At 55.3% G+C, this 26,845-nt stretch overlaps 7 protein-coding genes across 7 annotated transcripts; 4 read left to right on the top strand and 3 right to left on the bottom strand.

Annotated features, from left to right (window-relative positions):
* Positions 1-1,910: 1,910 nt before the first annotated feature.
* On the top strand, positions 1,911-6,638 carry CkaCkLH20_12012 (pumilio domain-containing protein; the record flags this gene model as incomplete). The annotated part of the gene is made up of 5 exons (XM_038894726.1): positions 1,911-2,135; positions 2,396-2,832; positions 3,595-3,772; positions 4,294-5,251; positions 5,314-6,638. The coding sequence occupies 5 exons, from the start codon at positions 1,911-1,913 to the stop codon at positions 6,636-6,638; spliced, it is 3,123 nt and encodes a 1,040-aa protein (XP_038739983.1).
* A 1,670-nt stretch (positions 6,639-8,308) lies between these two features.
* CkaCkLH20_12011 (4f5 domain protein) lies at positions 8,309-8,996 on the top strand (the record flags this gene model as incomplete). The annotated part of the gene is made up of 3 exons (XM_038894725.1): positions 8,309-8,371; positions 8,707-8,791; positions 8,941-8,996. The coding sequence occupies 3 exons, from the start codon at positions 8,309-8,311 to the stop codon at positions 8,994-8,996; spliced, it is 204 nt and encodes a 67-aa protein (XP_038739982.1).
* Positions 8,997-10,611: 1,615 nt separating this feature from the next.
* On the bottom strand, positions 10,612-11,688 carry CkaCkLH20_12010 (uncharacterized protein; the record flags this gene model as incomplete). The annotated part of the gene is made up of 3 exons (XM_038894724.1): positions 10,612-11,015; positions 11,066-11,303; positions 11,356-11,688. 3 exons carry the CDS (start codon positions 11,686-11,688, stop codon positions 10,612-10,614), a joined length of 975 nt encoding a protein of 324 aa, XP_038739981.1.
* Positions 11,689-15,712: 4,024 nt separating this feature from the next.
* CkaCkLH20_12009 (uncharacterized protein) lies at positions 15,713-16,561 on the bottom strand (the record flags this gene model as incomplete). Its single annotated transcript, XM_038894723.1, has 5 exons — positions 15,713-15,813; positions 15,941-16,043; positions 16,154-16,259; positions 16,321-16,403; positions 16,469-16,561. 5 exons carry the CDS (start codon positions 16,559-16,561, stop codon positions 15,713-15,715), a joined length of 486 nt encoding a protein of 161 aa, XP_038739980.1.
* A 799-nt stretch (positions 16,562-17,360) lies between these two features.
* On the top strand, positions 17,361-18,652 carry CkaCkLH20_12008 (uncharacterized protein; the record flags this gene model as incomplete). Its single annotated transcript, XM_038894722.1, has 3 exons — positions 17,361-17,391; positions 17,446-17,616; positions 17,670-18,652. The coding sequence occupies 3 exons, from the start codon at positions 17,361-17,363 to the stop codon at positions 18,650-18,652; spliced, it is 1,185 nt and encodes a 394-aa protein (XP_038739979.1).
* A 1,101-nt stretch (positions 18,653-19,753) lies between these two features.
* Positions 19,754-21,601, top strand: CkaCkLH20_12007 (uncharacterized protein; the record flags this gene model as incomplete). Its single annotated transcript, XM_038894721.1, has 4 exons — positions 19,754-19,802; positions 19,874-20,001; positions 20,057-21,159; positions 21,217-21,601. The coding sequence occupies 4 exons, from the start codon at positions 19,754-19,756 to the stop codon at positions 21,599-21,601; spliced, it is 1,665 nt and encodes a 554-aa protein (XP_038739978.1).
* A 499-nt stretch (positions 21,602-22,100) lies between these two features.
* Positions 22,101-26,066, bottom strand: CkaCkLH20_12006 (leucine rich repeat domain protein; the record flags this gene model as incomplete). The annotated part of the gene is made up of 3 exons (XM_038894720.1): positions 22,101-23,145; positions 24,045-25,377; positions 25,430-26,066. The coding sequence occupies 3 exons, from the start codon at positions 26,064-26,066 to the stop codon at positions 22,101-22,103; spliced, it is 3,015 nt and encodes a 1,004-aa protein (XP_038739977.1).
* Between the last annotated feature and the right edge of the window lie 779 nt (positions 26,067-26,845).

The following is a 26,845-nucleotide window of genomic DNA, read 5'->3' as shown; positions in this document are numbered from 1 at the left end:
CTCTCCCTCCTGCGCGCTACTGCTGGCACTGCTGCGGGACGGTTTGGACAAGGTTCCTGGGCATTTGCACCCCTCGTCCTCTGCCTGTCCAGTCCACGTCGTCCTCCATTGTTTCTGAGGGGAAATGCCAAAGCTGCGCTGCTCTGCGTCAGGGGACCATCCACAGCAGCCAGCGTTCCCACATGCGCCGCGGCTGCTTTTGCCTACCACAATGGTGTAAGAATACAGTGCTGTCCAGACTTTGTACCTGCTCCGGTACCCGCAACTTTCCTCCCATCTGGCCAGGCACGGCACGCGATGAGCTGGACGCTACCTTACCTCAGGTACCTTTTCTTGCCTTGGATTGACCAGGACAGGGCAGGGAAAGATGCCTTGACGCGGTATCCGTAAAGAGACGAGACGGCAATCTTGTCTACTTGTTCGGGTTCTCCACCAGCCACCGAAGAAGACCGCGAGAGAAGAGGGTTGTCAGGTTACCTCTAGGTAGGTCCCAGTCTAATAAGGCACTCCAAAGAGGTGAGGAGGTATGAAAGGCAAGGTACTCTCTGGCGAGTAGGAGAGTGAGATGTTGCTGCGAGTTCCAGTCTGTCAAGTCCTCCTACCTTATTCTATCCATTGTCCAGGTCCCTTTCTCACACCCCCGGTCGTCAGTGCATGCACAGGGGTATCTAGGGCCGCCGGCTGGCCTCGCCTGCCACGCCTGCCACGCCCTCTCAACCGTGCTCCTTTCCCACACCCAAAAACCGATACCTACATTACCTTACCTCAGGGCAGGTTCTTATGCTCCAAACTCCCTCCTCCTCTCCCCACGTTGGTCGAATTTCTTGTCCAGTCTCTTTTCTGTACACCATCCCGTGTGTCCGTGTATTCCAAACCCTCTCCAGCCTGCCGCTCCTGGCTCTCCAGGGCGCGACGTGTGAGAATATATTTCGAGCTGTATACTCTGTTCTGTTCTGAATTGGGGCGACAAGAAGAACGAGGTGAGTTTACTGTTTTACTTTAAACTCTCTGCCCGTGATGGGCTTTGCGATGAAGGGCAACTCTGCAATACGGCGGCAAGAAACACACATACGGGCGCGAGAGAGAACAACACCACCACACAACACACATCTTGGCCCCCCTATACCGCCGGTACGCTACGCTACCAAATCAGCCATTTCAACCGCGCGACAAGCTCCCAATGCGCAGCCAAAGTCTACTTCTTCTATTCGCACTTCGGCGCCCTGCATTCGTATCGCAACCCGGCAGAGCTTGGGCTGCTATACTCTCTCTGTAAGGTAGAGAAGGGAAGAAGGCGGGAGGCAGGGGTACGAAGTACGCGGCACACGATGAAGAAGCAAAGACAAGAGGACGGTTCCGGTTTGCGATTTCAAGACACGCCAAAAAGACGGGAGTTGCAAGGCGAGACATCTGAGTCTCATGCTGCCCAGCTCTCTCTATACGCTATCTTACGTTAACCTACCTTACCTTACGTTGGCCTACGCTTCCCCGAACCTGGATGCCACGGACTACCTTACCTTGTTCTCCTTGTCTTCTCCAGGGCTTCACCGACCGTCGCCCGCATTTGGAGAAATGCCAACAAAAGACAAAAGGAAACTCTTTCCCCCCTGGCCCAGCACCACCCGACCGACCTACTTCGCCAGATCCGCACCCCGCCTCCGATTTTCCTTGTTTCCAAACCGCCAAAAACCCTCGCTCCGTTCTGTGTTTCTCGTCGCCGCCGACGTCGCCCTCAACGCAACTGCAGCCGCCTTGGTCGCTCTCTTTTCTGATTCTTGCTTGTACATGTATCATATGTCGCTGACCGCCAGCCGTGCTTGATGCCCAGCAGTAATATAGAACCCACCACATCACAACTTGGCCCATTCCGCGCCGTGTACGACTTGGGGGGAGAAAAATCCGACTGCCATATGGACGACCCGCGCTTCCGATCCCAACAAACATCCCGTAACGAGCCCACGATGAATTCGCTTGTTTCACCTCCGCGGAACGGCAACCGCATGTCCCAGCCTGTTCAGGCTCACGATGGGCGCGGTGCTCTGCCTCGCCGCTTCACCACCGACTCGGGGCGTGTACCAACATTGTCTTCAATTACCGGCCAGCGTGGCGGCCCTGATATGGGCAACGATTATAACGTATGTGCCCTCAGTCTGGACTGCGAAACGCTTGGATCGTGGTCGCATTGTGCCATCTCTCGCGCATTGATTTTGGTGCGCATGCATGGACGAACGGTTGGGCTGACGAAAAGACTCGCAGACTTTGCACAAAGTTCAACTGGTTCGTGGGCCCCTCTCCACGCTCGGAATCGGAAACTTGGCGACGGACGGTGGCGGCTTGCAGCGCCGCAATCATGGTAGCTCGTTTAGCCTCACAGCAAGACTGACACTCGGTGCAGCTTGAAAAGAAGAAACTCGAATACGAGAGGATCCGCGAGCAAAGACGCCGGTTTGAACTGGAGATGCAGAAGCTGGAGCAGGTACAGCGACGCGAAGAGATGGAGCTCGCCAAGATGCAGGACGACCTGCGCCAGGGTCACCAGTCGGAGCCCACGACGCCTCCCGAATACCACGAGTCTTCCGGCTTCCCTACGATGTTCTCCCGGCCGAACCGTTACTCAACCTCGAGCCTGACGTCGCCCCCGGGCTTGTTCAACCGTCCCGGCCGCTCGGGATCGCAGCTCACGTCTCCTCAGTCGACCATGATGCAATCGCGCTTCAACTTCGACGAACATCTTCCATCTCGATCCGTCCCCGGCTCCCGAAGAAACAGCGATGAAGACGAGAAGGAGGAGGCGGTTCGCCAGGACCCGACTAGCCATCGGTCCTCCAATGCGTAAGTCCTTTACCCGTAACCATGTGTGTGTCCTTGGATAAGTCGTGGTGAGTAAGTGCTGCTGGTTTGATTGCTCCGATTCCGAAGCAGTCAGTAGTGTAATGCAGGGTAGGTATTTGGCTAAAGAGGCCAAACCCTCTATTTGCTGCGGTCGCAGCTCTTGCCGCCCAGGGCAGGGCAGGGAAGGCGGATTGGGTTGGTTCCTTCCCTCAATGGCTTTGCTCAGGACACTGGATTCTCCCGGTCTGGTCTCGCCACTACCAAACTGGAGTTTCTTTCTTTCAACTCGAGTGTGATACCTTGAGTCTGCAACTCTCAAGGTTCACAACCACAACTCAACCACAGCCTTAACCTTGACCTGTCTTCTTTACAACACATCATTAGCCCTTGAGGCTTCTGACTTAAACACCAACTCAGCCTGCGTGAAAAGTTCTTTCACATACTCAGCAAGCTTTCACAGTTCAACAGGCGTGCCTCTTCTTCAACGACGCGCAGTTCCAAGCCACGTTCAACATCACGACTTCAACTACAACTCCTACGTTTTAAGATTCACCAGTCGCTCCTTCCAGCCTTTGGTTTGCTGTCTTGACACGACCACGACCGTACAAGGACGTGCTTAGAGTTAGAGCTATTTCAGGGCAAATCTGCTTGTCGACTTGGTTTCATTTTGAAACGAAACAAATCGCGACTTATCCAAGAACTCACTTACAACAGGAAACATCTCACCAAGGCTTGTACTGACAGTGGAACTTCCTTCAACAGCTACAACCGGTATTCTATGCCGGTGACCAGGTCCCGAACTGGATTGTACGGTTCCGACCTCGACCAAACCGGCACCGCTCGCTTCCTCTTTGGCGAAGAAGACGCTTCTGGCGAGCATAAGTACGGACAGGGCAACGACGACAACTTCCCTACTTTGGTGCGTCGCGACGATCAGATGGTAAGTCACAATTTTTATCTATTCATTTATCTGTCACGTTTGGTTCCCCCGTTCTACCAAAAACCCCGCCTCGCCTTCCAAAGCAAGTTGCGAGCCAGTGCGGTTTGATGGATTGCTGCGCCCAAAATTTTGATATCGGGACTTGAAGCTTGAGTTGAACTTGGGAAGGAGCGAGTTCTCAACCCAGCAACCGCACCTTCCCAACCTCATCACCTCTACCTCTCATCCCATTCACCCCACCCACCACGGCCTTCCTCCTCCTTCGCGTCTCCGTCCTCGCTTTTATTTTCATTTTTTTCCCATTGGGAAAATTCTTCCTCCGCAACAAAATTTCGCACCTTCTTCTCTTCTGTCTGTTTACACCCATCTTACCTCCCCTCCATTCTTCCTTCCCTCCCCCCCCCTCCCCCCCGTCAAGGTCGGGGTTTTGCAGGAATACCCTCACTTGTTGTCTCGATCCGAACCAACGATACAAAATTGTCAGCCTCTGTTCATAGTGTTGACATTGTTGGGTCGTGTAGCTTTCTGCATCCTCCGCTGCCCTTGACCTTGCCCTCTCTCCTTCGCCTGCCCCCGACGCGCCTACCACCACCACCACTACCAAAGGTTGGGGCCATATTAACCGTCACCGAACTCAACAGAGTCTGTCTGCTATCAACACTTCTGCGCTCAACGGAGCTGCTTCATCTGGCGATATCGGCAACAACAGAGCCTCCGTTCGCCATTCGCTCGACCTCAAGTTCTTTCCCGACGCACCTTCCGATAACCAGAACTCCGTTGTTTCGCCTACCAACCACATCATGGCCACTCCTCCCAAGTTGCAGAGCTCCTTCTCTGCTAACGACGTGCCTACCGTCAAGACCGCGAACAACGCTGCCGTGACCAATAATCACGCCCAGCAGCACTTCCACAACCACAATGCCAGCATTGGTCGTATCCCTGCTGGTGCTGTCCCCGGCCGTCATAGCCGTGAGCTCTCCAACGACAACAGCATGGCTGGTGTCCGCGAGCAGGCTGGTTCTTTCCCCTCCATCCAGTCCGCTCTGCAGGCCAACGCTGCTCCTTTCGGCCCTGGCGCTCCGGGCCAGGGCTTCCCTCACCACTCTCAGGGCAACCCGACTCCCAACCAGGTGGCTACTGCTGGCCCCGCCGGTCCCAACAACGCGTACGGCAACTTCTACCCGAATGGCTATGTCTCTCCTTCCAACACTGGGCCTCCTACCTCTGGTCCTGCTGGTCCTGGTGGTCCTGGTGGTCACGGTGGTCACGGTGGTCACGGTGGTCACGGCGGTCACGGCGGTCCTGGACCTTACGGCATGCCGCTTCTGGCCATGGGCATGCAGAACATGAACCTGGGCGGCAACAACATGTATCCTGCCCAGAACTACTCTGGTTATGGGGCGCTTTACAACCCGCAGCCCCAGCCTCGCGACAGCCAGGCTCGTGTCATTCAGCACCGCCGCCAGATGGACAACGAAGGTACGATCCCTGTTTCTCCTTGCTCCTTGGTAACCCACGGGAACCCAACTAACACCGCCTAGCTATGTCGCGCTACAACGGCCTCGCCCTTGAGACTGTGGGCGGTCAAATCTATGATCTCTGCAAGGACCAACACGGTTGTCGCTATCTGCAAAAGAAGCTCGAGGAGCGCAACCCCGAACAGGTCCACATGATCTGGCTCGAGACCAACCAGCATGTCACGGAGCTCATGACCGACCCATTTGGCAACTACTTGTGCCAAAAGCTCTTGGAGTACTGCAACGATGATGAGCGCACCGTCCTTATCCAGAACGCTGCCAACGACATGGTTCGCATTGCTCTTAACCAGCACGGCACTCGTGCCCTGCAGAAGATGATTGAATTCGTCACCACTCCCACCCAGATCGAGATGATCATCAATGCCCTGCGCTTCCAGGTTGTTGAGCTCATCCAGGATCTCAACGGCAACCACGTCATCCAGAAGTGTCTTAACAAGCTCAGTGCGCAGGATGCGCAGTTCATCTTTGATGCCGTCGGTACCAACTGCGTCGACGTAGGCACTCACCGCCACGGCTGCTGTGTTCTCCAACGCTGCATTGATCATGCATCCGGTGATCAAAAGGTTTGGCTGATCGCCAAGATCACCGACCACGCTCCGATTTTGGTCCAGGACCCCTTCGGCAACTACGTCGTTCAGTACATCATTGACCTCAATGAGCCCTCCTTCACTGAGCCCATCGTGCGCATGTTCCAGAATCGCATTGGCCAGCTTTCTCGTCACAAGTTCAGCTCCAACGTCATCGAGAAGTGTCTGCGCTGCTCTCAGGAGCCTTCCCGCGACATGATTGTCGAAGAGCTCCTTTCTCCTGGCGAGATAGAGCGTCTCCTCCGCGACTCTTATGCCAACTACGTTATCCAGACAGCGCTCGAGTACGCGACTCCCCACAGCAAGTTCCGCCTGGTTGACGCTATCCGACCCATCTTGCCGTCAATTCGATCTACGCCTTACGGACGTCGCATCCAGGCCAAAATTCAGGCCTTCGAGGGTCGTGGCAGTGCTACCTCCAGTGGCCAGACTACTCCCGCCGACCCTAGCCAGGGTCAGATTGCCCTGCGCCCGGGTCACAACCGTGCCATGTCGAACAACACTTCGGTCATTGCCTCTGGTCCCGGAGGCTCCTTCGGCAACGGCCTCAACGGCGGTCTAAACGGTGGCATGGCTCCTCGTGGCAACCAAACCAACTATCCCACGGCATCCACCGTCACTGTGCCTCCCCCGGCTCCCCAGTCCCAGCGAATGCAGCAGTACGGATACGCCCCGCAGCCGCGCGTTGGCGGTACTGCTGCGGAGGCTGGTGCCGGTGGCGAGACAAGCCAATGGTTGTAATTGTACACAGCGTTGTCGACGTGGGATCTCACTTCTAATGGCAAGAAATGCGACGCGGGCACTCGGCAACAAATCTAATGGGCGGCATGATGCTTTCCGCGACGGTTTTTCTTTCGACACAGCACCGCGACGACACAGCAACGACTTGACGATCTTTTCCTTTCACTGTCTGTGCAAACACCAAAATCAAACCCCACCAACATACAGAATCGCAACCCCCACCAACCTCCTCATCCGTCCAGCACGGCGGTCTTGCATCTGGTTGCAAGGCTTGTCTTGTGTGTACACTATGGATTCGGGCAGCGTATGAATGCCCTAGGCATTTACAGCGCAATCATAAGAATCGCATTCTGCTTCTTGGCAGCCGTCACCAGATCCGACGGAGCCTTCAATAGGCTTGTACTTGACGCAGACATCGACATAGACGAACGTTCTTCCTTTCTCCTTTTGTTTTTTCTTGCGTCTTATTTTTTTCATTTCGATTCTCCACGCTCGCTTCCCAGGGACATCGCGGTTCCTTGGTTCACGATTGGATCGCACTCACGACGACATCGGCTTAATTCTTCTAAACGACCTGCCATGACAACGCTGATCATGAAGCAACACGATTACGGGGAAGATTTTGTTTCCTTCCTCAGACGGCAGCGGCTCTTCTGTCTTGTGGCGAATCTCGAGATCGTCCTGTCAACGAGATCAGAGATGGCTCAACGAGACTTCACTGGAATTGCTCGACTGCACGCGCATTGCATAGGGGCCAGCTTTGGGACAGGATGACATTGGCGGCGGTTTTTTTTTTCCCCTTCTTTTTCCTTCTTTCTCTTCTCGCATGTGCTTGGCGTAATACGTTTCTTGTTTCCGGCATGGACCGCTCATTCGACCTTTACCCCGATACTCTCTCATGGCTATTCTGATTGGGAGGACAGATTTTGGCAAGAATGGTGGACATTGACTCTCGCGTATCAGGGGGTTATGGGACAGATTCGAGCGACCTTGCGATGGGAGAGAGCTTTCTCGTTTGTGTGTAAGAGACTCTAGGGATGAAAAGGCGTTATTTTGCTTTCCGGTCGATGGGGATGATGTGCAGGGGCATCTCGATTTGCATACGCCTCTCAGTAGATGCCCAGCAACCCGAGACCACGCATGTATCTAGGTAGATCAAGAAACAAACTCTTGAACAAAACTATGTTCCTATGTGGTGTGAAAAGTGGCTATTTATGTTTGGCGCGCGTCGTGTTATTCTTCTATGGTCTCAGGCCTCGATGAGACGAACCTACCTACCTACCTAGGGAGTGGAGCCTGTGAGGCGAAACGAGAGCCCCAGAGAAGCTCTGTGGTTGGATGAAATCGCAAACCGATGCTCTCCCGCAGCCGGGTACGGGGGCTCCCAAAAGCGGCTGGGCTGACATTGGGGGCACAGCCTCACTGTGTTGTTAGGTAGTACTTCACGCGGGCGGGCGCGCGGGCCTGCGGCGGAAGGGGGCAGGGGAAAAAAAAAAAGAAAAAAGAAAAAAGGCCAGACCTCTCGAAGCCTTCCTTTTTTTTTCCCTTTCTTTTCTCCTGCCCTTTCCTCTTGATCCGTGTCACAGCTCTCATCGCTACCACAGCATAACCTCACTTGCTAGCCAACACCCTTCTCCGAGTCGATTTACCGACTTCCAACCTCGACGAAAATGACCCGTGGTAACCAGCGCGACAAGGCCCGTGAGGCTGCTCAGAAGAAGGCCAACTCTGCCGTGAGTGGTTTTTGTTTTCCCCACCCCCCTTCTTCCTCTGGTCGTGCTTACGCCCGGGTTCTCCATCGCCTGACCGCATCCCATCGCGACCGACACTGCTTTCTACCGCCGTTGGAACCAGCTTTCGGTGCTCGCCAGGCCGTTTTGGAGGGAGTTTTGAGCAGGACGGTTTAGTGCCGGGAGCTGGTTTGACGGGGGCGAAATGAGGGCGGTCGCGGTGGTTGTTGGTCAATCAGCGCCTTGGGCAGTGACGTGGCTTTTTGAGAGAGAGAGTGAGAGAGCGTGTGAGAGAGAGTGAGTGAAGTTGCTGATGCCTGAGTTTCCCCATGGTACAGAAGACCAAGAACAGCATGAGCGGCACCGAGTTCCAGCGCGCCAAGGAGTCTGCCGCTGAGATCATGAGACAGAAGCAGGCCGCATGTGAGTTTTGCCTCCCCCTTTTGTTTTTCTTAATCCATCTGGACTGCGATGGCTCGGAGAGGATCACACTCGGGTCTTCCGGGACTTTTTTGGACAAACAGTCTATGCGGCCGAGTGAGTGAGACGTGGATGCTGACCGTTTCTCACAGCCGAGGCCAAGAAGGCAGCGGAGGGTGCCGGCGGAAAAGATGCGAAGAAGAAATAGAAGGCACCGGGGGACCAGCAGTCTTTCTTGCTCGCTCTTCGACTCTTCTTCTACAGTCTTCTCGACTCGTCCTCTTATCACCCGCGTTGGTTACCCGTCTGGCCGGCTAGTTGCCCCAGTCCCCCTTCCGAGGTTGATGAGAGTGAGATGAGTAAGCCTGATCTTCTTCCGGGAGGAGGACGGATGCCGGCGTACTCTGTGCTAGGGTGACCCCTTGTGAATAGAGAGATGATGGTAGCGAGGAGGAGAGGAGCTCAGGAGAGACTGCGCAAGAAACAAAACACAGCAACGACTTGCAAACGATTCACCGGCGTCGGTTTCCTTTTTTCTTTTTTCAATCGGGGCGAAGTGGGGGGTTGCATTCGGCGTGCTTTGGACGGAACATACAACGATAACATAAATATAGCAAATAAATTCCAAGACGCGGGAAAAGGGCCCGGCCTAGTTCGGCTTTCCTCTCTCTCTTTCTTTCTCTCTCTGTCTTTGGCATCATTTCAGTCAAGACCTGAACAGCCACGACGTCTTCCTCAGGACCCTGCTTGCTCGCGGCCGGCCGGTCGTTTCTTCACACTTTTCAGAAACGACATGGCTTGTTCCGTAGTCCGTCCGTGTGTTTTGCGCAGAGAGCTTGGTTACTCGGGCGAAACCGATGACATACATACACATGCAGTTGTCAGACGTCAGGTTCTGCACGTCGATCAGAGCGAGAGATGATGGCTATCTATTTCGACGAATCTGTTCAGGCCGTCCACGGACGACTTGATAAGTCATGAGCAGAACACTTCCTACTTCTGACTGACGCAGCGACACGGTCCTCACGAGGCACCGGCTACCGGCTTCTCATGCCATATCTCATTGGCCGACCGTTCAGCCCACACGGCCGGGAAACACGGCTGCCTCCACATCCTCCATTCCCCTCCCCTCCGGCGGCGCTCTCGCCCGGCGGGCCACACACAAACACTCAACGGCCGATCAAACCTTGCGAGTTGTAACACGACGCGAGTAATCTCGGATATCCTACTTTCCATGTTCCCCTGTTCACCTTGTCCACTTGCGACAGGGCTCCCACTCATCCAGCACAGAGAGGCCTGTTCTCATCGCAGAAAAAGTTATGTTCAGAAAATAATGCAAGTTTTGAGCGTGATCATTCATCATCCATTTATTGATTCCTATTAAGTGGTTGTGAAAAAAGCATCCCATCCAGGAAATACGAACCAGTCATACTCTGTAATTATCCCTAAACCCCTTAGATTCCCTCCTTTTTTTTGCCTTCGCCTGTTTCGAAAACAGTAACGAATGCTGGGGTGGGCTCCCATAAACACCAAAGAAGAGTTCGAGTCCTCTGGACCGTTGTTCCCGCTCTTTTTGTGCACCTCGTCGTCTTCCACAACCAACAAAAGAGAAATCTACATGTGATGAGAAAAGAAAAAAAGAAAAAAAGAGAAAAAGGTCATAGGCCACCAAAAAACTGCGACAACTCCGGATATGTGGTATCGTTCCCAGCGGAGTGGGTAATAAAACAGGTTATTCTTTCCCGGATGATTTATGAATAAGAGACTACTGAGGGGCGAGGGGAAGAGCACGACTGGGCGTTTCTATCCTTCCGTCTATCCTCTTAAGCCTCCATCATGTTCATGGGGAGAGAGCCTGCCATGCCACCGAAGGCACCAACGCCTTGTGCAGCTGCGGGGAATGAGCCGGTCGAGCAAGTGACGGAGCAGACGCAAGCTCCGTTTCCGTTGATCTGGCCAGTGCCGCTCTGGACATTACCGGCACCGGCAGCGGGGGCGGCAGGGGCGGCAGGGGCGGCAGGGGCAGCAGCGGGAGGAGCGGCGGCGGGAGCAGAGGCGGCGGGGGGAGCGGCAGCAGGGGGCTGACCACCGACGATGGCGCTGGGAGCACCGTTGCCCTTTTGCTGGATGGCCATGGACTGGAACATGGCCTGGGTCTTGTCGGCAGTAGGGTTGATGGAGAAAGTCATGCCCTTTCCGCAGTGGTTGGCCTGAGCGCAGTAGAACCCTGAGACGTGTTAGATGCGAACAGGACGAGATGTGTGCGAGGCAACTTACACAGAGGCTCAGAGACCATGACTTGCATGGCGACCTGAGGAGGCGGGGCAACGGAGTTGTTGGGGTTGGCCATGAAGCCAGAGTTCATACCACCGGCCAGAGGGTCGCAAGGCTTCGCGAAGGAAGACTGGGTGGCAGTGTGGTTCTGGCTCATGAAGGTGAAAACAACCATGTCGCCAACGTTGGCCTTGACCTGGTCGGGAACGAAGACGAGACCGGCGGGGCCACCAACGGTAACCTTGAGGAGATGTCAGCATGACTGAAGATTGACAGCGCGCAAGTCGACTTACCTGGTGGGTTTGAGCAGCGGCAGGAGGAGCGGCAGGGGCGGCCGGAGGAGGAGCGGCAACGGGGGGAGCGGCGGGGGGAGCGGCGGCACCACCGGCGGGAGGGTTGATGTTGATCGTAGGCGCGCCGGCACCCGGGTTCGCCCAAATGATGATGACCTCAGTGACCTGGCTGTTTGATACTCCGAATCCTGCCATACCAGCGGGAAGAGCCTTAGCGATCTCGGCAGAGGATTCCTTCTTGTGACCATCGCGACGGACGGGGTAGGTGTTGCGGGCGGATCTGGCGGAGACCATCGCGGCGGCGGAGAGGGCTAACACGGCGGAGAACTTCATGTTGGCGGTTGTGTGGTGTTGATGTCGTCGATTAGGGAGACCTTTCTTGTTGATATATATCGAGGATGCGGTCCAAAGTCCTTCCTCTTTATCTTCTTTTTTCTTTTAATATTTCTCTTCTCGGAAGATTTTGCTGGTAGGAAGACTGCTAGAGCCTGTCGAGCTTTAAAAGGGAATAAAAGGGTTTAGTAACTGCTGGATGGCGAGGGCCTGCTCGTGACGAAAAGGATTGAACACGGAACCGGAAGAGAACGAAAGTTCAAAAAGAACGTGTGAAGACACTCGGCGGATGAAGAGGAGATGGGGAGGAAGAAACAGAAACTCTGAGGTGGCGAGGATATGGGGGGAGGAGGAGAGCTTAAATCGAGAGAGAGACGGGAGTGTCGTGGTGGTGGCCCATGTACTCTGTAAAGGCACCCTGGCATTATCCGTTCGTTATCCCATGTCTCTCTTTCTCTAGTGTAGATAGCTAGTGTAATGTCATGGACGGGACATGGGATAGCCCCTTCCCGGGCGCAACATGGACGAGGACGAAACAGGACGAGAAAATCATCCGCCAGCCCGTCCTTGGAGGCTTGGTGCAGGTTTGGCTTGGTGTATCCGTACGGATACAGGCCAAGGGCGAGCCAAGCAGCGCCTCGGGGGGGACCTTGGTATGGGAATCAGGGGTGGTCACGGAGAACTGGAGTCTGGAAGAGGGCGGAGGGGCAAGGCAACCTAACGATGATGATTTTCGGTTGGGTATTGGGCATGTTAGTGATGGTGCTGAGGGGCGGTTCGTTGCTCGGGGACGTAGCGTCCGATTAAGCACACGAAGCACAGGCCCACGGCGGCATTGCCATCCCAAGCTTGGTGCAAATAAAGAAAAAAAGCCAAGACGAGATGGAGATGGGTGGAGGTTGGGTGGTAGGGAGGTAGGGAGGGGTGAGGGATGAGGGATGAGGGATGGGAGGAACCAGGGGGTGGAGACCGGATGGATGACGGATGCGAAGAGGCTTCTCGCGATAGGAGGGGAGGAGGGACGATGATGCTGCCAACACCAATGCCAATGGAGCCGCAGCACAAGCGGAAGCAGGTGTTGGTGTCAATGGAAGTGAGAAAGACGGGAAAGAGAGAGAGAGAGAGAGAAGCACCAGTGGCAGGCTGCGGACTGGCGCTAGCGTGGTGAAGGGAGAGAGGAGCTGTGACAGAATCGTCTCGAGTCGTGTTTTGGCACGTCGCTAACTGACCCCTGACTGCCCTTCCGAAGACGGTAGTCGCTCGGACCCCAAGCGAGGTACCTCGTAGGGTTCTCTCGTAGTATACCCCAAGGGTTTTGCATGTTACGCTCGCTTTTGTCGCTGCGGGAACATGGTTGAGTGTGGTTTGTGTAGTTGGAGGGAAGGAGGCCTCTTGAGTTTTGTGAATTTGTCGCATCGAGGTAATTGATATGTTGATGTTTTTGACGAGACAATATCTAATGGACGGTTGAACTAACGACCTACCTTGGCTAAGGTAAGCAGATAAGCACCAACGATAGATTAATCACCCAATGACCTGCGTCGCCGTTGGACCCTCCCCCGTCCCGTCCAGTTGCCAAATGCCCCGAACAAGGCTTGTCGCCCTCTGTAGATTAACCCTCCCGCTGTCTTGGAGAATGCTAAACCTTATTGCGGCCAATTAAGGTGGTTGGACCCCCTGAACTAGCATTTTAGCTGCCGGAGCATCGGGATGGCGTCCCACCCCCCTTACACCTCGTTCCTGCAGGTACCTTACCACCTTACATAGTACCTCACGGATGCAGAGTCTTGCATTCCACACTTTCTCACATCACCTCACCTCACCTTGCCTAGATCTAATCACCAATTTAACTGGCTGACGTCAAGCCTCAGGTGTATCTCAGGTCCTGTCAAGACGAGATCGGATTCAACACGTGCCTTCAGACAGACTCAGCGTCTTGAGTCTTTGGTCTGCACCGTCCCTGCATCCGCATCTGTATCTCTACAATACTAGGTATCTGCATGTGCTTCTGCACCACATCCACCACCTTTCCGTCCCTCTCGGTATTCGGCTTCTCAAGTCTCACCAAAGTGTGAGAGAGGTTTTCTTCCCTCTTCCCCCTTCTCACCAATTGACACCCACTACTAATCCGCATGAGTCGGCACGACTTGCCAGCTGTGCCCAAGTCAGTATTCCAGAGTACATGCTCGGCGTGCAGCCGCCTCAAACGGCCACTGAAGACTATGAAACGAGTCCGCCCCCGCCCACCCCTTCTCCCTCCTTCCACCTCTCACAGCTCTGTCTCTCTCTCGATTCTTTCCACTTCATCCGTTCCTCTGACCGCGGGCCATTCTTCCCGGCCCACAATCCAAGAAAAGTCCAAGAGCTTGAGTGTGTGAGATGGGGGAGAGATGAACAAAGACCAGACCGGCCCAATCTCCATCGTCATCCTTAAGGCCCTGTCTCCACCCAACTTTGCTCATCTACCCGCCCTTGTCAGCAGCCACACCTCACAACCGCAAACTTCTATGCGGCACCAAGTACACCCTTCCGTCCCAACTCTTAGCAACTCCTACTCACCTTCATCCATGGACCTTGTCCATCCAGTCTCGAAATCACCTTGGCTTTCCACCATTGCTACCATTACTCCGACTGCTATGCTACCCGTCTGCCCAAACGCCCTGAACTAAGAGACCTGACACGAGGCCATCTACGCCCTAGACATCGGCTTATTTCTCTTCCAGCACCGCCATCCTCTTGTCATCCTCTTGGTACTCCTGGTGAAATTCCTCGCATTGCTACCCTTGGTCTTCTCCCCGTCATTAAACCTGACGGTGATGGCGCTGCTTCGGGAATCGACCGAAGGAAGAAAAAAAAACATGCATCGGCCTCCCTACCGTCCTGTCAAGCCCCGACTGAATCACCTATCCGTTCGACCCGGCTCCGCGTCGATGGCTCGGACGCTGCATACCATCCGCGCGTGGATGGCACCGCCGGTCCGGAGGATCTCCATGCTCGATGTGCAGATTAACGGCTGACCGGCCCAGAAGACACCCGCGATACGCCAGGTACACACGACTGGCTGTGGATGTACGGCAGTGGGAGGCAAACATGAATCGCACGAACCCTTGCTTCAGGTCGTGCCATCGTATATTGATTTCCTCGGAAACATGTCATATTCGCCTGCTATGCTGGATCGCGGCCAGACGGACATTGCTCGCGAGGCCGAGGACGTCGCTGAGCACTGCGACTCCACGTTGACGTTTCCATCCAGAGGCCGCATCTCGACGTGTTTCCGATCGCAGCCATTCACCAGCTCATCTCGACAATACCACCGACCCGCTGTGATTGCCCGCCATACACGAGGCTATCTCGCCTAGGCTGGCGCTAGCGGTGTCATCTCTTCTGTGCCGTCTTGTTGAGTCTCTTTTCGGATCTTGGTCCGCTGGCCCCCATGCAGCTTGCCAACTTGGCTCGCAGAAGCGCGTAAAATTCTTTCGGCGACATGGGCGACAAGGCTCTGCTGCGCGGAGAGGAGAAACAACCAAGCCCAGACCCGTCCACAGTGAAACAAAACGAACTCTTGGGCGAGCAGACAAGAGCGCGCCAATTTCTAAATTTCGTCGCAGCAGCCACGAGGTCTCCATGCATGGTTGCATCGGTATTGGAGGGGGACCCGCCAGCTCAAGTTCGCCCGACCCCGACTTGGACAACCAAAAAAAATATTAACATTCCTCCGTCCCAAGACCGCAGGAGCCTGCAGTATGACAGACAGAATGGCGAATCAAATTCTGCTGACCGAAGGCCTGCACTCCTGTCGTTCGTGTGACACATGCCATGGCGAACCTCAGACAAGGAACCGTGTGGCGCCGTTGCATCATCGGACGATGGAACAGATCGTGTTACAGAGTCGTCCTCCCGCACGTCGATCAGATAAACTCTCGAGTAGCCGCTTCTCAGGACGGCCGACCTCACCCCATTCCCCACACCACCCACGTCTTCATCATCCCAGGCTACAGGAGTCAGCTCAGCCTCATTGTCGCGGCTACTGTCTCTGCTGCTTTTGCTGCTGGCCTTCGTAAAGCCCGGTGTAGTATCCGGCGTAATACCAAGACATCAACAATCTCTTCAGACCTTCGTCTTGCACTGCAAATTATAACCACGAGGGCGTACTGGTCAGTCACGGCTTCCGTTATGGTCTGCTCTGGTTCAACGGGCGCGGCACCGGATAGCCTTTAGACCCAAGACCCGAGCCGGAGAGCATTATACGTACCTGAACCGAGAAGACCCTGCGGGCCCATCGTCGCAGGACTTGGGACGCTGCCGCTGTGGCCCGAGATAGTGTTTGCGATAGGCACGCCGGCTGTTGGCTGAACCTGGTGGGAGCAAGGAACACGTTAGCGGAAGCGAAGAGAATGCTGGACAGAAGGATGCCAAGCTTTTCTGATCTGCCTGGATTTCCTCTGGGGTGAATGGGTTGTTTTACATCCGTGCTGCGTTCCGCGCCCTTCGTTTCGTTGGCTGCCTCTTCGCCGTCCACCGTCTCTGGCTGATCGACCGCTTTCGTTTCCGAGCCGGTGGTTAAATGGGTCCTAAGGAGATCATTGAATGTCAGAGGTCATCTCTTGGTGTTTTCATAAAGGCTGGAGAGACGCCTGGCCGTACTGGGGTTCTGATTTCTCCTGAAGATCAATGTCTTCGAGCCTGCCTCCCTTTGCGTGGATGCTGTGATACTTCTGCCAAGTTGATCAGCAAATGTTTTGATGGAGGCAGTCGTCCTAGCCGAGACGAGAACCCTCACCTTGTACTCATCAAGAGCCTCGTTCCAAGACTCTATGAGAGCAGAGTCGTCCCACATCTCAGCATGCGTCATTTCCACGTTGTCGCCGGCCATTTTTGACTCTTTGCTGAGGATGAGGCTCCTCAGTCGAGGAGAGCCACGTGTCTGGGAAAATTGGGGCGATGACGGCGGTGCAGACTCAAGCTTCTGGTCTGTTCCTGCGGCGTGACAGAGGCAAGGATAGCGGCCTGCTCAAAGGTCTGGAGTAAATAAAGTGTGAGAGGTGAGGATGGGTGGAGCCGATCGTTCCTGTCGAGGCTGGATGGCAGCTGTAAGGAGAGAGGTTATTCCGATTTCTTGAGAGGGCTCGTGCAACTTTTCTTCGATCGATGGTGATGTCTCATGGGCCAGACGACGCGAACGTGCTTTCGGCGTGTTATTGCGGTAATGAGGCCAAATGGTATGAAAAGGTGAGTTCAAGACGCTATCTTCTGACGGGTGCCGTTAGAGCCTGATATATGCTGATCTGCATCCACGAAAAAAGATGTCGCTGAAGTCGGTGTCAGCTTGGGACGTTTTGATAATCCAGATTGGAGAGATTGCGGCTCATAGACGTGGTTTTCTACCTTGCCTGACTGCATGGAACTGAAATGCTCCTCGACGTTCAAGGTTACCTTAGCGCGTAGCGGTGCAGACAGTGGTCGGCTCCGCTGCGGTTCCGGCGCCGATGCACTGCTGGAAGCCCCTGGCTAGACCGTCTGCCAGCACCGCGTTAGCGGGGTCTTATCCTCACCGCCTCCATATCGCAGCGGCAGAACCTTGAAATTTTTATTTTTTCGCTTGCGACGAATACTCGACTGCGGATGATAGGAATTTGCCTGGACCCAAACGCAACCCAGCACAAACCGCAAAAATGGCGCCCGAATTGAGGAAGAGAACCAGATGTGAGTGAAATCACCTCACGCGATCCCTGCTGGCAATATCTAATATTTATTCAGCGGTCACTGCGGCCGAGAAATCGCCCGCGGCGAAGAAGGTTGACAAGGCCGAGCCTGCAGCCAAGAAGACCAAGGTGGAAAAGACGAAGACTGAGAAGCCTGCGAAGACTGCGAAGGCTGAGAAGGTCGAGAAGGTCGAGAAGAAGGTCGAAAAGACCCCCAAGCGCAAAGGTACGTTCCGGATTGGATTCGGAAAGCGTATTAGCTAACAGTTCCATCTCTAGCACCCGAAGAGACCTCTCCCGTTGCGACGAAGAAGCAGAAGCCTGCCAAGGCAGCCGCGAAATCCAAGAAGGCTGCGACCAAGTCCGAACCCGTCGAGGAGGCCGAATCCGAGACCTCTGAGGTTGTTGAGGACGCCGAGACCTCCGTCATTGCCTTGGAGGATGGCGCCGATTCCGACGACGAGATCGACGCCGACATCCAGGCGCTTGCCGCTGGCCTCGACCCTGAGGATGCGCCGGCGAGTGACGGCACTGTCTTCAAGGAGGGCCAAGACGTTGGCAAGATCCCCAAGTTCAAGAAGCAGAAGAAGCTGACGGAGGGATCGAGCGAGGAGCCCGGCGTGGTTTTCATCTCGAGACTGCCCCACGGTTTCTACGAGCACGAGCTGAAGGGTTACTTCTCGCAGTTTGGAAAAATCAACAGGCTGAGGCTCGCCCGCAACAAGAAGACCGGTGCGAGCAAGCACTGGGCCTTCATCGAGTTTGCCGAGCAGAGCACCGCGGAAATCGTCGCCAAGACTATGGACAGTTACCTCCTCTTCGGCCACATCCTCAAGGTCAAGACCGTCCCCAAGGACTCGCTGCACGAGAACCTTTGGAAGGGCGCCAACAAGCGATTCAAGAAGATCCCCTGGCACAAGATCGCCGCGAACGAGGTCGCGAAGAAGAGAACGGAGGAGCACTGGTCCCTGAAGAAGACAAAGGAAGAGAAGAAGCGCGAGGAGCGTGCTCAGAAGATGAAGGAGATGGGTTACGAATTCGACGCCCCTAAGCTGAAGGAAGCCGTCGCGCCGCCGCCTGAGCCCATGGCCATCGCCGCTCCCGAGGACCCGAAGGCCATCGAAGCTGCCCCGGTCGAGGAGAAGCCTACCGAGGAGGAGGCTGCTCCTGCGGTCGAGGAGAAGGAGGAGAGCGCGGAGACACCCAAGGCGACGCCCAAGAGCAAGGCGAAGAAGGGCGGCAGGAGAAAGTCCAAGAACTGAGGTCCATAATGATATCCCGCGTCACGATGTACTTGTGTGTCAAAAGTTTCTGTTCCGCATTTTCCACTTCATTTACTATTTGGGGAGTCTCATCAAAACAATAAAGGGTAATTCACTAGGATTGGTATGTACGCACATAGCGAACCCGTCGCACCCATTCAGAATTGGGCAGGCACCGGGATTATAAAAGGCGAATCTGCTCTACTTCAGCGTCAAAAATGACCAAGTCATTGATTAAATGGGCTTGTTCAGAGAGTTATTTCAGCGAAGGGTGAATATGTATGAAGAAGAGAAGAAGGGAAACGAAAAAATTCCCCACGAAGCGACGGTTCTTGAAGGGCCAGCGACTGATAAGATAAGGCTTAGTCAGCCCAGACCCGCCGTTCGACTCCTCCAGAATGTTGGATGAACCTCGTAAAGCATTGTTGTATCTCTCAGTCATCTGCTGATGCATCTCGTAACAAGGGACTCAAGGTATTTTCGGAGACTGGGCACAATGCAACTCGAACTCACACAGTGCGTATGTCAATGGTCATTCAATCCAAGCGAACCATTTGCAGTCGGCATCATACAGGACATACCAAGGTAAGGCGGTTCGTGTTAGTCAGTTGACCAGCCACCGAGGGCCTCGTTTCATGTATCGATCTGGTGCTTGCTGCTGGAAACACCTGTTGAAGTTTATAGTTGAGCAGTCAACTTCTGAGAAATCATTCCTCAATTGACTTGGAATTTCCACATAGGAAATCCTAGTAATCTCTCGCTTTGATCTCCAGAAGACCGTTGGCGCTCAGGCTCGGCAACAGTTCAATTGGCGCTGGATGCGCTGCCCTTAGCTAACAGTTATCGCTATCGGCAACTTTAGTGGAGCTCTCCGACAGGCCAGGGCAGTGTGGGGGACTGGGGATCAGCACCTTCCGCGTGTGAAGTGAACACGCTCGCTAATTTGCCAACCTAGCTTACGTGGTGTAAGTACATACAATTCGCCAGGTGCAAACTAGACATCTTGCAACCTCCCAACGAACCGCCAAAAGAGCCTACGATTCCAGCAGCGCATAACAGCTCAAAGGGCTCTGCACCTCCCGATGCATCTGAGAAGCCAATATGTCGGCCGCCGCTCCCTCAACTGACCCGGTCCAAAACGCATCTTCAGGTTCGCCGATTGAATATACCCCGGAGGCAAATGGTGTCATAGTAGCGCTAACCTGGACGGCCACACCCTAGGGAAGAAGAAGAGCGGCAAGAAGAAGAAGAATGCGAACAAGCCCAAGGAACCCATAGAGACCGACGGCGGGGCCTCGCACCGCGACGCTGGCGAGGATGGCGATGATGAACCGGAAACCCCGGTGCAGGTAATGCTCCCTTGAGTCCGCAACCTCTACGCACCGTATCTTACTGTTGTCGCAGGACACCACGCCTGCAGAAGAAGCCAGCCCCGGACAGGCGACAGACAAGGACACAACGGCCAATGGCCACACCGAAAGGCCGACGAGCAACGGCCACGCGAATCCCCCGATAGAAAAAGCAGCGGAGGAGCAGGGCGCCGGCTCCGATACCACGGCTAAGCTAGACGCTCTCACGAAGGAACGAGAGGCACTGCGCACAGAAGTCGAGGCATTAAGAAAGCAGCTGGAAACCATCCAGGGGACACACAATGAGACGGTCACGAATCTCAAGTCGGAGCTGGAAGAGACCGCGTCAGCCAAGGAACAGGCGGAAGAAAATTACCAGGCGCTTCTTGAGCGTGTAAATCACCTCAAGTCGACCCTCGGCGAACGTCTGAAGCGCGACCGCGCTGAACTCGAAGAGGCCAAAGAGCGCATCGAGGAACTCGAGGCCCAAAACGAGGAACTGCAGAACGGCGCAAAGGCATCCGAGGATGAAGTGGCCAAACTCAAGGAGGAACTTCAAGATACTTCGCGCGAAGCGACGAGCCTGCGTAGCCGGAGCAACTTGTCTCAACAAAATTGGGTCAAGGAGCGAGAAGAGCTGATGAGGCTGGTCGCGAACCTCAAGGAGGAGGTCGAGACGACGACGAACGCCATGGGCGAATGGGAGGTTATCGCAATGGAAGAGCGCTCCGTCAAGGAGAGCTTGGTGGAGAAGGTTTCCGAGTTGGAGGAACAAATCCATAGCCTCCGCGAGGGCTACGAGAGCGCCTCGTCCGAGCGAGACCAGCAATCGCAGGTCATCGACAACTTGCAGAAGGCACTGCGCGAGATTCAGGAAGCGCGAAAGAGGGAACTGCGGGAGATGGTCGAGACATCGGAGGAGCAGCTCCAGGCTATGAAGAAGCTCGTGCAGGAGGCCGACACGAGGGCTACAGAAGCCGAGGCTGCAAAGGAGAACCTCACCAAGGAGCTCGAGCGTACGGCGCCCTTCGAAAAGGAGGTAAAGGAGAAGAATCTTCTCATCGGTAAACTGCGGCACGAAGCTATTGTGCTCAATGACCATCTTACCAAAGCCCTTCGCTACCTGAAGAAGACGAAGCCAGAAGACAACGTAGATAGGTATGTGCTCCCCCCATTCGCCCACCAAGACATGCCTTAGGACTAACCCGGCTGCAGACAAGTCGTCACAAACCACCTCCTCCACTTCCTCACTTTGGATCGATCCGACCCCAAGCGCTTCCAGATCCTGCAAGTCATGGCTGGCTACCTGAATTGGAATGATGAGCAACGCGAACAGGCTGGTCTCGCACGCCCGGGGACTTCGACAAACAGCCTGCGACTTCCTGCCTCCCCTTTCCATCGCACCCCATCAACCCCTTCGCTCAGCACAGAATTCTTCTCCGAAACACCCACGTCGGCCAACAAGGAGTCGCTCGCCGACTTGTGGGCCGGTTTCCTGGAGCGCAGCGCCGAGGAGGGTCTCAACCAGTCAGGAGTTCCCCGCGATCGCAAGGACAGTGCCAGCAGCGCGGCGACGAGGCCCGACACCCGCGGCGGATAGAAGATGCCGTTGTGGAACAAAAGATTCTCTGCCCAGTGAACCCATCAAGGGTCGCTCGCGACTTCTATTTCTTGGGTACCGAAAAGACTTCATTGTGTTTCTTTCGAAATGCATTCGCGCTGTCAGGACTTTGGAGGCAGCCGACACGTTATACACATGTTATATAAGAAAACCGGCGTTGTAGCTCGCACGGCAGGGCAGGCATTCAGGCGAGCGGGCATGTAGCATTGTCTGGTTGTCTTCGTCATCGTCGTTGCAGGTTTTGGTTACGAGGATAGGGGGGCGGGTGGTATGGAATGAACCAGCGTGGAGAGGAAGGCATTGGGAATATCTCTTGACGTATTAACAGCCCTAGAGGCGTATTAAATACAATTTTCTCTTCTGGGCTGCGCAAGCTGTGTTCTGTTATTCGTCGAAACATTATCGTATCTTTACTGGGACATTGAATCCCATTATCTCTATCATGAATCTGGTCCACGGCAAACGAATTGCCTACCCCCTACTCCGGCTTCTCGATGCTTTGTTCTAGCGGTGAAAAGACACTCTGCGCGTACGCCTCCGCATCGGCCGTAATGCTCTGGATATTGATGCGGTTCCCCAACGCATCGTTTACCCCCTCAATGACCTCTCTCTCCTCCATGACCTCCCTGACAAGCCGCACCTCATGCAACCAATACGCCTGGCTCCTCGCACGCAGCTCCTCGTCCCGCAGCGTGGTGTTCTTGACGATCCCCAGCGCGTTGAGCTTACTCCTGATGGTGCTCAGAACGCGGTTGCCCGCCTCGATCCTCTCCGCCTCGGAGGGGGGTTGCACAAACGCCCGACGGGTGCTAGACAGGTACACCAAGCCTCCCAGGCCGACGTCGAGGAGGGCGAGGGCGATGAAACGCAGCGCGCGGGCCTTCCAGTAAAAGAAGTCGATCTCGGGGAGCCGCAGCGCGGACGCGTTGGCCGAGTAGTCGTACTGGTTCACCAGGCTCAGGTCAGCGATGCAGAGCGCCGCGGCGGCCATGGTCGCGTAACTCCTCCATCTCGCGCCGTCGCGGCCCGTGACGGACGCCGACGTGACGAATGCTACCGCGGCGAGGTTCAGCAGGTGAGGGAGCACGATCGCGGGCAAGGCGTAGTAGAAGTAGCTCTTGGGCTCGTCGGACTTGCAAAACGGACAGTCTGCCAGCGTGGCGGGGCCGAGCTGGAGGTAGAGCAGGCGGGATTCGAGGTTGACGAAGCGGGCGCGCAGGCGCTCGTCGGCTTCCGTGAGGACGTTGTCGGGCCGGAGGGACGCGAGGCGGGTGAAGAGGACGTCGACGGGGATCTGGAGGCGGGACTGGGTGAGGGAGAAGACGTTCTCGGGGGCGAAGAGGGGAAGCGTCTTTGCGAGGTAGAAAAGGACCAGGATGGTCAGGAAGGCGAGGGCGCGGGTTACGTTGGGCGGAGGCGGGATGGGTTCGGCGCGGTACTGGGAGGCGGCTCGGATTGAGCGGTAGGCAGAGATTGCTTTCGGAAGGAGGATTGGGCCGAAGACGAGGAGGAGGGAGCGGAACCTAGGTGGTTTTGTTAGCTTGGTGATGATACAATGGCAGACGTATTCAACGCTGGGGAACTTACTCGGCCCAGCCAAAGGCCATGATGGGCGACTATGACACGGCGGCGTGTCTCTTGCCCGGCGATGTGATGTCGGAAGGTCTTGGGTAGAGCGGACAAGAAATCGGCCTCGAACGACGTATGTGAGATGACGCTTGGGCGAGGCTAAGAGAAATATCTGTCTTCTTTGGACGACGTGGTGCGCGCGCGGGGATCAAGGCGTAAGGCTGGCCGTTCAGTTTCCCAAGGACACGGGTAAGTTGAGTTTAGTTCGTTGCCAAGAATCATGCACGGCTTACCTAAGTAGCAGACTCCAGGCGACAGAACTTAGGAGCTGTATCCGGGGCAGGGATGAGCTGACTTTGACTGTTCTAGGTGACGGCACGATGATGTACCCCCTGCAGCTACGCCAAGAGCACCGATCCATTGAGCGCAACGTCTTCTTGACCTCGTCGCTCGTAAGCAACATTCGCGATTGAACAGATTGAGTTCTCCAGCATAAAGATTAGGGATTATGCCACTGATTCCTAATAACGTACATCAAGACAAGTCATTCGTCGTAGCTGCTTGCTCGCTTTTCTGTTCATCTGATAACCTCGAATTTCCACAACATTTTTATCCCCCCTGCAGCTCCGCTGATCATGACCGGCGCCTTTCCGCGCCAAGGGAAAAAACAACAACAGAAAACAAGAGACTTTTTGGTTTTGGTATCCCAACTCCGCCCAATGATGATGGTACTGCGAAATCAAAACAGCGGGAAAAAAAAGAAATGCCATAGTTGAAAATGCCGATGAGTCGCTTTTTGTCGTGTCACATGCAATGCAATCATAGCTTGCGTCCAAACATGAAGGACCCGTACATGCCCCCGACTTCGGCGCGTGCGACCGGGATCTTGCGCATGCCCCAGTTGTCGGCGCCCATCTTCCACCATCGGTAGCCGCGATCGCTGTCAATACGGTGGTCCTGGAGTCGGACCATCCAGCATCGGCTTCCGATCTCCTGCAGGGACCAACCAATCCGCTCGAGGGTCTTGTTGCGAGAGAGGCTCTTAAACGATTGCTCCGAGACCTCCACGACCTCGAGCGGCGCCGAGCTCGGTCGAAGCAAGGAGTTCCGAGACGAGAAAAGGTCAACGATGTCTAGCTCACTGCCCCAAAGGTCGGAAAGATCGAGGTAGCGCAGCGTGTGGGGCTCTTCCTCCTTCTCGGGATCCGCCGGCTCAAGAAGCTTAGCGGCGGCGTTGACGTCCATGTTGCGTCCGACTGCCAGCTCCTCGAGAGACTTGGTCAGTGGCCGCAGCAGATCGATGTGGATATCATCCATGCGGCTACCCTTCAGACTCAATGACTTGAGGGTCTTGGGCAGCACGGGAATGAGTTGGGTTACATCCTCCACATCCAGAAGCTGGTGGCTCCGAGCATCGGTGGCCACACTCAGGTACACCAGGTTCTTGACCGCCGGGTGGTTAGCAAGGAAGTTGATAACGTTTGGCGCCGTGAGGAGAGTGCACTTGGCAATGTTCAAGTGGGTGATCTTGGCCGTAACCGGGATAGACTGGAGAGCTCGGTCCGTGATCTTAGTCTGGGCGAGGTCCAAGTGCGTGACGTTGGTCAGGCGCGGGAGGATCTTCTCGAAGAGGGTAGAGGGAAGCGTCAGGCACTTGTGGAATGACAATCGGGTGACGGACAATGCGTCAGGCCATTCCATCGAGACCAGTGAGGCGAAGGAGTTCTTGAATGCCGGCGAAGTGCATCCTGCGAAGTCGAGAGCCCGAAGCCGCGGCATGTCAAAGAAGAGCTTTTGCAAGACGTCGGGGCCGAGATCGTCGTCGATGTGCTCCATGGCCAGGAACTCCTGGAGGTGTGGCGTCAGTTTGAGGCATTGAATCAATGTCTCCGCCGTGAGGTTTCTAGTTCCCTTGCGCTCGCTGGCGGACTCGAACAAGGTCGCGTTGTTGAAGTGGCTAAAGTCCATGCGCCGCACGATGGTGCCCAGCGCAGTGTGTGTTGTGATGTTGGAGAGGAACTTGCGGAAGATTCTCGAATGCGGGATGGTAATGTGCTTGTAGAGGGTGTTGAGCGTGGCAGCGTGGAGTGTTCTGGAGGTAAGGAGCAGAGCCATCAGGTCGACGTTGCGGCGCGCGGTGCCGTACGGCGGAGGGATATCGAGGACGAGAAGCTCAATGATGGATCCTGCTGCGGGTTAGATTTGTTTTGAAATGGAAGAATGGGACATCTGACTGACCTAGCAGCTCGAGAGGAAGCCTTTCCATGGGCGCGCGACCGCCAGCATACTTGTCCTTGCTCTTTGGGGCGGCGGGAGGAGTGCTCCATGCCATGTGCAGACTCTGGAGGTCGCTGTAGCTCCGGCTGGCGGTCTTGCCCTTGACATTGATCTGCTTCCAGCCCTTGAAGCTGGTGGCAGGATGCCAACCGCCATGAAGTCTGCTGTTGGGGAGGGTGACGGGAGGAAGGAACTGGACTTCACCCATGTCTAGGGAAGGGGAGGCCAAGGGGGAAGGGGAGTTGGAGGAAGAGTCGTAGACGGCAGCTTCGTTTGATTTCTGCAGATAGGAAGAGACCTTTGAGGAGGTGAAAGTCTGCGCCAAGTCGGAGTCGTTCTCGCGGATGGATGAGAAAGAGGACCTGCCGTTCTTTTCTGGGGTATCAGGTCGGTGCGGCTCCGGGCTGTCCATTTTGTATGTAGTCTGGACGGCCTGGGTCTGGGTCCGGGTCTGAGAAGAAGAAGGGGAGAGGTCGTGGTCGTGGTCGTGACCGTGACCTTGAATGTGGCCTGTCGGAGGAGGGCCTGGGGGGGTGTGGTCCTGGTCCGGAGTCTGGGACGAGGAGAGTTGGGAATGGACAAGTCGCGGAGTAGACATGGCTGCAGGAAGTTTACTTTGACTGAAGGTCCGTCCGGGTCGCTGCGCTTGCCGTTTCAATTGTTGCACGACACAACACCAAACCACACGACGCACACACGCTCGCTTGTCGTATGTCGTGCTGTTTGTCAGGCCGGGGTGGGAAAGCCAGCTAGTGGTGCTGCAGGAAAGTATACCTTACAGCTCGAGTTACTTGCTGCCCAAAAAAAAAAAAAATGAAAAACAAAAAAAGGCACAAGGCCGGGGGCCCGGGACGGTCGAAATAGCAAGCCAGAAGAGCTTTTCTATTAGTCAAAGACCGGGGCTTTTAGGTAAGAGGAAGTTGCTGCGATGCGGGGAAGATGGTGGTTTGGCGCGTTCGGGTGGTCCAACCTCAATGTTCTGAGGAGTGAAATCCCAGGTCGGTATAGGACAATCGACCAAGAGGCTTGGGGAAACGAGACTCGGCGACTGGGTCCCGGGGAAAGGATTTGCATAGACTGGGGATGGATGCAGAGAAGGGTGGTGCGTGACACAAGAAAAGACGTCTTCTTCGCAATCGCTGAGGTGATATGGGGAGAGGAGAGTCAGAGACGACGACGGCGATGAGGAGGAGGCAGGGGCAAGAAATGGAATCATCCACGGGATCGCGAGTTGGGAGTGCAGTTTATGGAGGTCTCTGTCATGCGGAGGTGCGGCTTGTAGTATACGCACAGGCGTCAGTAGCCGGGCGTGTGTGAGCGGCCCGCAGATTAATATAGCAAAACGAAGAGGCAAAGGGTTGCTCTTGGCCAAGAATT

Source organism: Colletotrichum karsti (genome assembly GCF_011947395.1).
Source record: "Colletotrichum karsti strain CkLH20 chromosome Unknown Scaffold53, whole genome shotgun sequence".
Lineage (NCBI taxonomy): Eukaryota > Fungi > Ascomycota > Sordariomycetes > Glomerellales > Glomerellaceae > Colletotrichum > Colletotrichum karsti.
The sequence above is the reverse complement of the archived record's forward strand: the minus strand, read 5'-3'. Positions and strand labels throughout refer to the sequence as shown.